The 12,387-nt window shown below is 40.8% G+C and overlaps 2 protein-coding genes and 1 long non-coding RNA gene across 3 annotated transcripts; 1 reads left to right on the top strand and 2 right to left on the bottom strand.

The window, feature by feature from the left end:
* Positions 1–487: 487 nt before the first annotated feature.
* On the bottom strand, positions 488–9,344 carry efhc2 (EF-hand domain (C-terminal) containing 2). The gene is made up of 15 exons (XM_049727208.1): positions 9,223–9,344; positions 8,114–8,302; positions 7,886–8,036; positions 7,478–7,701; positions 7,117–7,368; positions 6,308–6,424; positions 6,069–6,207; positions 5,393–5,558; positions 4,896–5,038; positions 4,614–4,810; positions 4,402–4,535; positions 3,711–3,905; positions 1,593–1,685; positions 1,407–1,506; positions 488–1,017 (listed from the first exon to the last, which is right to left on the bottom strand). Exons 1-15 carry the CDS (start codon positions 9,262–9,264, stop codon positions 895–897), a joined length of 2,265 nt encoding a protein of 754 aa, XP_049583165.1. The 5' UTR covers positions 9,265–9,344; the 3' UTR covers positions 488–894.
* LOC125973263 (uncharacterized) lies at positions 7,946–8,565 on the top strand. The gene is made up of 3 exons (XR_007483108.1): positions 7,946–8,043; positions 8,127–8,328; positions 8,443–8,565. It is a non-coding gene; the product is annotated as an uncharacterized lncRNA (long non-coding RNA).
* A 192-nt stretch (positions 9,345–9,536) lies between the features above and the next one.
* fundc1 (FUN14 domain containing 1) lies at positions 9,537–11,958 on the bottom strand. The gene is made up of 5 exons (XM_049727210.2): positions 11,868–11,958; positions 11,284–11,437; positions 11,120–11,195; positions 10,840–10,968; positions 9,537–10,233 (listed from the first exon to the last, which is right to left on the bottom strand). The coding sequence occupies exons 1-5, from the start codon at positions 11,884–11,886 to the stop codon at positions 10,156–10,158; spliced, it is 456 nt and encodes a 151-aa protein (XP_049583167.1). The 5' UTR covers positions 11,887–11,958; the 3' UTR covers positions 9,537–10,155.
* Positions 11,959–12,387: the final 429 nt, after the last annotated feature.

Here is a 12,387-nt window from a genome sequence, read left to right as displayed (position 1 = left end):
AACGGAACGCTCAAGTCAGCCAAATGGGAATCCCATATGTGGCGGGAAGAAGGTGGGCCCGCAGGAAGAAGCCTGCAGCCAGAAGTCAAACCACCTTCAAGGACACACTTACTCTCAAAATTTCCCAAACTGCGATGCGTGCGAGAGTGCCCTCTTAGGGGTGCGCGGGATTAAAAACATCGCTGATCTGGTGTAATAATTGTAAATAGGGTCTGAAATGATTCAGTAGAACATTGCAATGTTGCATTTTGTCATGTTCTCGTGACTTGCTATTTGTCCACAGAGGTTTTCAAACCGTGATCCACCTGCAATCAAAATGTCCTTAAAGATGATTTACTGAAATTACACAACATTTTTTTAGGGTGGGGAGTGGTGATTTACTTGCAAGGTTTTGCTATTGGCATGGTCGCATCAAGATCTTGGAACACGCTTGGTTAACAGCTAACAGTTTGTTTAACAGCTAAACAAATCATAATACTTATGAATCGCCTTGGTAATCATTTGAAATTTATTAATGATGATTTCTATTCCCATTTAGAATTTTCATACAGATTTGCAAAAAGGAGCTATGCATGGATTAACAATTCAAGCAAAATACTAGGCTACTACTAATGTGATTGTTCGCAGAGTTTGAGAACCACTAGAGACAAAAATCACATAAAATTGTCAATTGGACTAAATGTTAGCATCTCATGATGTACCTGTTGTTTCCATAGCTGTGATCCGACAGTTGGGATCCTCCGTGGTAGCCAATTTTCTTGACATAAAAGTTCTGTCTTAAAGTCAACACACTTTTCAAAAGCATAAGTGTGATGTCAAAAGCGCACAGATGCGATGTTAATTCCCCACGGTCCCATGTCACGTTTGGGTGCCTGTGTTATTTAGTGCACTCGTCTACGCTGATGCCGCACTTTCCGGGTCGACCGTGTTGAAGACGCCGGGGAACACTTTTTGCACTAGAGAGGAGTAATTGATGTTTCTCACTCCGCTGGCATCACGCCGCAGATTCATGTCAAACTGGGGAAGACAGGAAAAAAAGAAGAAAAGTTACACAAAAAAAAAAAACCTGTCTGTATTTTTTTTATCGTCCATTGAGCTGTTTCTTCTTTGGACAAGTCGACATGACACATAAAAGACAATTTTCCCAAGGAAGGACACCAAATGCCTGATTATTTCATGTTTATGAAATTATTCTTTTGTCTGAGGTGATTGGATTTCACTAATAGTAGGATCCAAAACAAGTTAAGCCCAACAAGCTTAAACATTCAACCTGTTCAATATTTACGACCAAAAATCTTCACCTATGTGGAGCATCGAAACAAATACAAATAAATGAATGAGAACAAATCTCATCACTACACTGAATGTATTGGATTGAGAATGTCTCATACTAAGCTTTGTCTTACTTTCAGGATGTCGTCAGGCATCACCGGGGCGGCAGGATGCTCCAGCCAGTTGATGCCAGCCAGGAAGGCGTGGTAGTCTATCTGGTCCCCGTCTGCAAACCTTGAACATGCACACACACACGTGCATCCGAATCATAAGGTACAAAGGAGATTCGAGAACTGTATTAAATCATAGGCAGGTCATACTTGTGGAGTAGACATGTAAGCAGGTTGTCAGAGACGGGGAGCTGGAAGGTTCTGCAGATGGTCGTCGCCTCTTTGATGGACGTGCGTCCTGTTCTGAAGATAGATTTACAGAGGAATCAATATCTATTTAATTTTATGTTTAGTAACAACTCCAAGTAAGTCAAAGGAGACATTTATCTTGAAAGTCCAAACAGTTCTAACAATATGACTGTGACCTTTTGTTTTGTCAGAATACCCAAAGGATTAAGATTAGGGCAAGACTATTTTCACCTGGTCGAGATTCCGATATATTGAGCAGAGTGGATGGTTCTGTCTCATGAAGACACTGCTCTGCTCACTCTGCCCCCCTCTACTGTTGGGCCACTGCTGAGCACGGCCTTTGTTACCATGACGACCGGGGGCAAATCCAAAGTGCTTCAATGAGACTTGAACCTACTTGTTCTCAAGCAGCCTAGAGTCTCAAGTGAAAAGTAAGTTCCCATGAAGATGAAGTCAAATTCGGAATGGGTCGCTTTCACACATATATAAGAATTAGGCAATAAATAAAATATTAACTTTCTCAGTGGGTGGGCACTGAGAGGATCTCACTATTGGTATACAAGCAAAAAATTGTGACCTTTGAAAAAATGCCTACAGTAACTTGTATAACATGGTGGATGTGGCGTAGGGGTGCTTGTCCTGGATTGCCAGTTGTTTCACACTCTGTGATGCCACAAAATCCGGATTCCCATTCCTGCCATGCCATTTCATTAGAGCCATGAAGAACAATCAACACCCGCCATGGCCTCAAACACACATACAGTATGAACAAACACGCTTGCTTGACCTTGGCATTGTTCTCGTTCCTTTTGTTTTGGTTGTAGTTAAACATTTTCTTTGTAAATTGTGATTTTTTTTTTATCGAAAAAAATTCCAACTTTATTTTTATAACTTAAATTTGAAATAATTTTATATTTTGGACAATTTCCTAGAAAAGTAATATTAAAAATAGTTCTTGGATAATAAATCTATTCTAAATATAAAATAATTCCCCTTAAAATATAACTTCAAAAATTTCCTGGCAACTTTTTGTCTTGTAGTTTACAATGTTTATGGAAAACATTTAAATTTTATTTTGGAGGTTTACAGTTTTGTTTATGTAATTTCAAATTTCCTCTTCTTTTTTTTTTCATCTAGTGATTTAGTGCGCTAAACGGGAGGAAAGGAAATGAGGAAGGTGACATAGAGATTGCATGTGTGTGCGTGTGTTCTTCCACACTACATGCCGTTTCTTGTCTTTAGGGTCCATCTGGTTCCAATGCTCCACTCCCAAAGCTGGAACTAATGCTTGCTCGGAGATCTGGGGGCCACTGCACAATGGATGCCTGGTGTGACGCCTACGTGTGTGTGTGTGTGTACGCATGTGTTCGTTTTTGCTCGTTAATCCATTATCTGTGTATTTTGTGCCTCGTTCACACTAGGCGATTTCAGACTGAGAGGCTTGGGATGCTCACCGAGGACTCGCAAATCAGCGCCTGCGTGCTCTGTTCTCAGACGCGAGCCAAGAAGCTGACGCGTTACCGACGCATCCCAGGCTTTTAAATACCTGGGTGAGTCTGCGATGAGCTACAGCCATGAGAATCGAGGGGAGTGTACGACTTGGCACGTGTGACAGCACGAAAACATCTTAACGATGATGCAGTAGTTGAAAGGAGAGCTCGACGTCAATTATTGGTTACGAATTTCGCCGAATGGATTGTTGCTTCATCGTGTCTTGAAGTAATTGAGGCAAAATGGCATGTTTTGCTTATCTTCTACATACCAGCGGTGGAAGGTCAACACCATTAGAAATATTGACCTACATTTAGGCTACAACCTGTGTTGCCATGTCAATTTAATCAATCGGATTGAACAGCCAGCTGACATCTGCATTTTCCTGTCTTCTGATTGGTTGGTTTAGGCAAAACTTGTTCTGGCCATCTTTGAGGAGCAAGATGTATGTGAAATTATTTGAATACATCAGCATCTTTGGTGAGTATGATGTATTTTATATAAATGTAATTAGCTCCAATATTTTTGCTGTGCTATTAGATAAATATGATATTGTTTGATATTCTAAAAATATGAGTATCACCCTACTTGCTGAGGTCCTGGAGTTCAAACGCTTGGGTCATGTCAGGGATTTGATCAAAGTCCTTCTTCTTGAGGACATCCTGGGCCACAGCCAGCATCAGGCCAATGTCAACTTCAGGCTGCTGGTGCTCAGAGAAAGATCGAGCAAGCACTAAAACCTCATGCTCGCTCAGCCCGCACTCCGTTGCCATCAGCAGGCCCCTGTGATTGAGTCAAACAGAAAAATAGCAAAAGTCAACTTCTAATTATTCCAGAGATTCACTGTATGGATAATGTAATGAGACATTATCTTAATGTTAACAGTTAAGAATATTATTCTTGTGATTTTACAACCGATTTTCTTCCACTGGCCTTGATTAATTACTTTTTTAAAAATATTATTTTTCCATTTATTCTCCTAAAATAATGTGATATTCTCTTTTTTAATGTATGTCACTTTTATTTACAATTAGCCACTTTTTAGCACCTAATGCTACTTAACATGGACGTTGTTCTTTTTACTTGTTCATGTAGATTTATTTATGAATTTTGTTTTTTGAAAGGGCCATCAAATGTTTTTTTTTTGCAATTAACTGCATATAATAATCGCTGATTCATCCTTTCAAAACGTCATTTAGCCCACTTGATGCAGTACCCAGACAAAAGGGAGAAAAATGGCAGCTTTTGCATACAGCGTAAAAGAGACCTAAGATAATACCTGAACGACTCAAAGTTGACAAATCCACTGTTGGTAGGATCGTTAAGGGTCAGAAAGTTCTTGATTTCACGCTGCTTCTCCTCTGGAATTGACCGTAGTTTAGCCAGGATGTTGCCAATATTGGCTTTGGGAAACTTAACAAAATTACACAAAATATGGCATTAATAAATTGACCGTGCGTCCATTATTCAATATAATACTTTCTTCGAAACCTGCTCAGCATGTTGTTCCAAGTAGTTGAGGGTGTACTCGTCCGCATCCAGGAGCTGGAATAGCCTGTTGTTAAGGCAGAGGCTTGCCCCTACGTACAAATCTTGGGCGGTGAAGTATTCAGAGGGCTCGCTTTTAAACACCTCCTGGCCTGGCTTTTTGACGCGACCCCGTCCCAGAAACATGCCGCCCAGCAGACCTGAAGATCCAGAAAAGAGAGCGTTCTGAAGCTACAGTCTCAAACCCTAAGCGTTGACTGTCAGTTTATAGTTCATGATTCGAACCTGAGTTCTTCTGCGAGCGCTCAAACACGCTGATTGAGTCGTTACTCAGGTAGAAGGAGATGATGAACTCCCTGTCAATATCCACCTGACTGGTGGTTACCATCTTGGCATAGTACTTGAGCACATTACTTTCAAGGCCACATCTGGAAACAAATAAGAAGACCCATCATTGCACTCATATTCAACAACCCAGACAATTTAGAGTTTGCAATTAAGCTAACATGCACATGTTTTTTTTAAATGTTTTCAATAGTGCCCATCTTGTTCAGAATTGAAGGTAGATCTATTCCAGCAGACTTTGGGCAAAAACCAGTAAATGAAACTGTCATAATACGTGAAAGAAAGTGACTCTTGAACATTAGTCTGAGTCAACACTGGCAAAATATGTGTCCAGAGAGGTCCACCAAATCACAGACAGCTAAAAATGGCTGATATATAGTTGTCAAAGTGTGCTGTGTTGGAAACAACAAATAATATGGTGTGTAATGTGACCCGACCTGTCATATTCCAGGAATTTTCTGAGATCTTTCTGTGGGGGTTTGGGCAGCAGGCGCTGGCAGGAGCTTAGTGAGTCCTCTTCTGAGCCAAAGCCATTATAAGGAGGTACAAGCCTGGGGGGCTTGGGGGCTACAGGAGCTTTGTACAGCACCGGGTTGAAGTCCTCTGGGAGGTGGGATGGGGAGGGGGTGGAGAAAGAGAAAACACTTAAAAGAAGACAAACCCTGGGAGGAGCGCCAAATGATCAGAGGGTCCGAGGTAATCCATCCGTGAGGGAGCACGGCATCCCGGGCGGACGTTAACCCCGCAACGACCTTTGACTGCTAAGAGTCAGACAGCAACTTCCATCACCATGCATCACTCTGCCTGCTTTATGACTGTGACTAATGCAGCAGAGCCCCAACATTCTGCCCAGGGTAGCAGACTCATCCTAACCCGGCTTGGGTTACTCATGCTGGAGGGCAACTTGCCTGTTGTGCCCCTCCCAATGCCCTCAATGATAGCAGCCGACAAAAACACAAGAAAGGAGGTACGGGTTGAGAGTAGAACGAGTGACATGCATGTGTTAACGCTTACTGACCCCGAGTGGTTAAACATGGACATTACAAATAAGAAGGAGCAAAAAATTAGTCAAAAATAATAATAATAAAAAAATAAAGTGCTGCTTTCAGTTACCTATAGCATACTTGCTGCGGTAGTAGTGTTTCGTGAAGTCATCACAGTCGGCGATAATCACTTTCCTGCCCCACACGTTCAACTCGCCACCCACTGTCAAATCACATTCTTTATAAAACTCCTCCTGGATAGCTCCTGTCTGCAAAAGAATATAAACATTAGCTGAGCATAGATTATTATTGCTCAAGTGATTTACTTTGGCTATAAGCATAAAACCAATCGGAATGATGATGATGTACTTTGAGGCTGTCCAATAAGAAGCGATCTCCTTCTCTGGTGGAGGCCAACACATTCAGCACAGTACGATTGGTCACCTCTCCAGGTAGATTCAACTGATTCGTAGCATGCTGTGGAGACTGGAGATGATAATAATCAAAACTGCAAGCATAAAATAATCAAACGTTTGACACCGTGACACCTCCGCCCAGATCTATGGCAGCGACATATACAGTACAGTAGTGAGAGGCAGAAGAATGAAACGATGGCAATTATGATGAGCTGTGATTTTTTTTCCCAATATAAAATATGTGTATTAGCTAATTTAACATACTTTCTTCCAATTAGAGATGATTTGGGTGAATTCCTTTTCATTGGATGGCAGATTCTAGTCAACCTTTGGATTGTTGACATTTAATAACAGGCGCCGGTGCAAATAAAGTTAGCAGAGTGAACGCGCACACGCATGATGGAGGCCTGGCTGTCTTTCAAGTTGAATTAGGCACTCGGCTGGTGGAAACAAAATGCCGGAAGGGAGTGGGGCTGTCAGAGCAAATGAGGTCTAGAATGATGGGATGAGGTCAGCCAACCACAAGGATGAATGTTGTGAGTGGTTTCCTTTGCGGTAATTGCTCTTCTATGAATGCGCACATGATTATTTTGTTACCGTTTATCACACGTGCATCTATGGCCTGGCTGCTGAATATAAATAATATAATGATTAAAAATAATAAAAGAGGAACAGAATTTACACCTGACATAATCTTTGATATAGATACACACATACACATCCATACACGTACATGCGTGCCTGTGTGTTAATCGTTATTACCTTTGGAAGTTTGCTGCGACGGAGGAATTTCGATGCCGTGACCCTACCGGAATTCGGCGGGATGACTTCCCTAATCTCTATTGTGTCATCGGCCAGGAAGTAGTGCAACACAAGCTCTCGGAGATCCCCGTACATGGCCCGAGTGTCGTCCCAGAAGCAGAAGAAGCGCAGGACTTTCCGGTCGTGGTCCAAGAACTGTTTAAGAGTGTCTCGCCTCTCGTACGGCCGCAATGGACTCATGCTTTTCTCCATCTGGGAAAACAGTTTCAACTTTTACATACATCCTACATCTACTGAATCAACCACAATTCCCCCCAAAAATAACAATAATGATAACAATAATAATTGCAAAGGGTGTAACCTTTTCCCGGTGGGTACGGTATGGGTCTTCGGGCACAGCAACGGGGTCATTGAGTATCACCCCACATTTAGTGAGAAAGTTCCTTGTGAACTGGTCACAGTTGGTGAGGGTGAACGTGTGGGCAAACAGCACCACCTGCTGGTTGAGGTTAAAGTGGAAAACGTTGTAGAACTGCTCCTGCCTGGGTGGTGGAAGTGGGATGCGTTGGCGACGAATCAGAGTCCCTTCCAACATGAAAGCACTCATGAGTCAAATATTATCATCTGATGCATCATTAGAGACACACTGTAAATAAAAATAAGAACTTGTACAGCTTTTTTTTTGGCAGTGTGGAAGTAAACTCAAACTATGATGCTGCCACCACCATGCTCCAATGTTCCCATTGACATGGAAGCAAAATTTGTTCACCTTGAGGAATCCCGCTGTTTTTGTATTCTGGCTCAACCACTTGTATTGTATCATCTTCCAGGTAGAAGTAGATTTTACACCTCCGGATTCGTTCCCCCTCATCGGGAGCCTCTGGCACCGCTTCCTGGAAGTACGCCTCAAAACACAGCACCTGCACAGTAGGAATGATTGGAATTTTATCAGTAGGTACTTTACATTGAATTTGTAATGTAAATTAAGGGGCCATACCTGTTTGTCAAAGGCAACCCATGATGGTAAACCACCGGTTGCCGCTGTGGGATAGACAGAAGATTTTGGTTTGATCCGCTGTCCCGGCAACAGCTCGCCTCCTATGCCTGGCTTCTCTATTCCGGCCAGCAAAGGCTCCCCACTGGAGTAATCAAAATGTTGGGATTTGTGGAATTTCTCCTTCAGCAACTGGAATGCAAAGACAAGAATGCAAGGTATGATAACAGATGAATTATACCTTAGCTATCAAGCAGAAAGATTTGTCTTATTTTATTGATCAATATATTTCCAAGGACATCACATTCCACGCCTTTCTGTAACTCCCCCAGTCACTCCGTACCTCTGTTGCAATCTCCTGATGATATTCTGCGATACTCTAAGCTCGGTGCCCACTCACCGTTGAGAACATCATGTTTAAAGCCTCGCAATGAAGTTGATCAGGTAATGTCATCAGTTTTGAACATTCTTTTTTTTTTTCAAGAGAAACATTTTCTTGCAAATGAAAGGGAAAGTTTGTCAAAAGCTTTTGACCCTGTCTTACAAAATAGAGAGTTACAATTAATTACACAACATGAGGTACCGTACTAATTCATTATACTGCATATCGGTTAGAAAAGTCAGTAAGTGTGGCACTGGCTCCCTTTAGTGGTACATGAAAGAGTCACTGAATTAAATATTCAAACTGCATTACAAACTTTTTTTTTTTAATTCAGAACAGTACATTTACATTTTTTTTACTAGTTTTCCAACATTCATTTAAGAATGTAGGAATCCTAAAAATGTCTCAAAGTTGTGTTAATAGTCAAACATTGGTTTATAATGTTAATTGACCTTTTTACTTTAGGAATAAAAAGCCAATCTACCGCGGTCATTAAAGGTATACGTGGGGAGGTAAATTATTTTCTTTTTAGTTGAACATTGTTTAAAAAGATTGAGAATCATTCAGGCAGTAGGAGTTAAGAATCTTTAGACATAGGAAAGTTAATTTATAACAATCCTGCTTTCCTTTCCGTCTTTTTCCCACCCCCTCGCCCCCGAACGCATGTAAATTACGTATTCAAGTTTGACAACATAAAATATACGTAGTACATAAGCGTCACGGTACTTACGTGTATATTTGGAGAATTTCCGGGTAGGAAAGGTAACGCCATTGCGGAAAAATGCGTAATGTATTTCACTAACAAAACGTGCTTCCAGCAGTCCGCAGCCAAATTAGCCAGTGTTGACGGTAACCATGGTTACCCGCAGAGGTTTCCAATAGCAAGCACAGACAAGGACTTGTCTACGTTTGTAAATTTTAATCAAAATTACAATAATCCATAGGGCATCGAAAGAAACATTAGTTCAAATCATGTCTAAATATACTTACGCTTGTATTGAAAGTTTCATCTGAACTACAATGAATCACAAACAGACCATAAACTAAGGTTCAAATGTATTTATTTGTTTAAACATACATTTATGAGCACTCTTGAGATACATTTAGCATTAACTTATTGCTCATTTAAAAAGCATTTTGAAAAAAAAAAACTGGGCAAAATATTTCCAAACCAAAACAGAAAATGCAAGGCCAAAATAATTCCAAACCAATCAGCAGGAAAATTCTCTTCAAATATGACTTTTGATTGACACAATGCACTGTCACTGTAACTTTTCGCTGGTGGTAACAATAAATAAAATGTGGCAACATTATTATAGGTTTTCCCCTTTAATATATGTATTGCAGGAGTGTCCAAAGTGAGGCCACAGGGATTTTTTTTTATTATTATTGGCTCACATGAAGTTTGGACAACCCTGCTGTAATATAAGTGCAAACATTTGGCCTGGTACGAGATCAGAGTGTATTCACCCCTAACGATGATGCTTCTTGAAGTGGAGATACGGTGTCTTTACATAGAGAGGAAAAGGCGTGCACTCTATACAGAAAAGACAGCTACAGGATTACTGGAAGCATGGCGTCATGGCATTGACCATCTACCGAGCAACAACTTATCCCTTTTCCGAATGATTCGAAACATTTCGGAGTCATTCGTCCGGTGAGCCTAGGACGCCAGACCGAGCAGGAAGCCTCCGACGAAGCCGCTTGTGACCACAATGTTCTTCTTCACAAACGCTGTGGACTGAGAGACAGTTGTCTTGATTTTTGAGTATTGCCACACTAACCCATCATCGATTATACTGACCAAGCTTGATTGTTAATCTCAAACAACATCTAGATTAACCAATGAACTACAGTTGCAGTCTCCTCAGATAGCTGAGGATGGAAATTACCAGGCAGAGAGGAGGCCTTTATTTGTACATTTTTAGTACATACATAGGCATACCTGTACTTTTGCCCAAATTGTTTCAAATAAATTTCCATAAATAATGATCCCCCAAAACAATACATATTAAAATCAACATTTATAAATACATTTCCTTAAAAGCCTGGTGGTATACGTAGAGAGGTAACTGAAGTGAGACTTTGTTCCCCTTTAAACAGTGACAACCATTTTCTCCCTGAATAGGAAATGTAGACAGTAATTTGAGGTGTGTTGAAAAAAATACTGTTGACGTGTCCTGTTGTAACACTGTTATGTAATACAAACCTCAAACTGAGCTCGAGTATGATTGGTTGAAAGATTGCTCCATCAGTTTAGTAAGTGAACCACATTAATGAGTAAGATTTGATAAAAAAGCTGATGTTTTTCTGTGGGTGCACGCGTGTGTGTGTGTTAAAAGCTCACCTTCTCAACTAACGTGTTCAGCTCTGGACCTGCTGTGTCAGTGTTCTTCTTGATCTGCTTCTTTGCTTTATTGACATCCTTTTCAACTCTCTTCCAATCAACTTGGATGTAGCCACTATTGTTAGCTATCTAGAGGGCAGACAAGTAAGAAAAGGCGTGTGGGTGGTTCTCAGAAAGTATGCTCCAAGCAGTGTGAATAACGTGGTCTATTCAGTTATTTCATATTGGTGCGGTTGGTAGAAGAACAAAAATAATGAATGAATGAATAAAAAATGAATACCTGTAACAATAAAAGTCCTCCGCCCACAGCGGTGGCGGCAACCTTGCCAACCTTCTGGAAGAGAAAGCCTGCACACCTGACAAGAAGCACAGGGGATTTGTTAAGGTTGAGCGGGACTAAATCTATCTATGGTCAACCCAAGGAAAATGAAATATATTAATTACCATCCACTGACTCCTCCTATAGCTATCTGTGTGGCCACTGAGTATTTCTCTGCTACCGGTCCGGACGTCTTGCCAAACAGACGGTTCCACCATCGCTGACGTTTGGCGTACTCGGTCAGATCGACGACCTTGTCGGCGAGCTGCTCTTCCAGATCTACAAACATGAAGGTGGACAACAACACATGAGTCAGCACCACAGAAACTGGCGTTCACTCGCACGACACAATAGTCTCAAGGGTTGTTTTACCTTGAATCTTTGTGGCGTGACTTAACAGCACGCACTGACGTTTCCACTTAATTTCAAACATTATTCAAAATAACCTAATATGTTGTTTTTCCCCCAAAAACATTTTTAACGTTGAACGAAAAGTCCTGGAGTAAAAACCATTGGATAGCATCCTCATGATATACGGCTAAAAAGTTAGCCAACATTAGGTAATCGTACTCCAAAGACTGTTGATTTTTACAGGATGCAAGATACTCAGATAACCACCACTCATACAGTTATAAAATTTGCACCCGAAGCATTTTATGTGCATATACATGTGTCAAAAGACGAGAAAATAGCTTAACGACTTGCTTACCCTTGTTGTACTTCGCCATTTTGGATCCTCAGTTGCCTTCACGTCCGTTGTCACTTGGAGTACTTTTGACATTCAAAAGGGGTTGCTTATCTCCAAACTATATTAACTGTGAACACATTATCACTAAGCTTCCAAAAATGGAATTATTATTATTATTATTATTAGGTGCACTTCTGCTGTTGGTTTAACCATTACTTACAACTGCCATATTACAAAAGAAAAAAATAGGTAAAATTCCCAAAAGCCACAACCACAAGTCCCAGTTTGAGTGAAGCAGTCACGTTCGACGTCACATCACATCCAGGTGAATTGTGGTTAATGTAGGACTTGGGGTTATTTTGTGACACGTTTGAGTGATTAATTTCATGCAACAATTATTGCATTTGTAATGCAATATTTAATTGATCATATCATATAACTTTAACATAAAATGGCGTTTGGCGATTAGCGTTTCAGACCATTCTAATAACGCTGTTAATTACGTCACCGCTTATCTGTCCGCCAATCGCAAAAACTACAA

Source organism: Syngnathus scovelli, chromosome 8 (assembly GCF_024217435.2).
Source record: "Syngnathus scovelli strain Florida chromosome 8, RoL_Ssco_1.2, whole genome shotgun sequence".
NCBI lineage: Eukaryota > Metazoa > Chordata > Actinopteri > Syngnathiformes > Syngnathidae > Syngnathus > Syngnathus scovelli.
The sequence above is the reverse complement of the archived record's forward strand: the minus strand, read 5'-3'. Positions and strand labels throughout refer to the sequence as shown.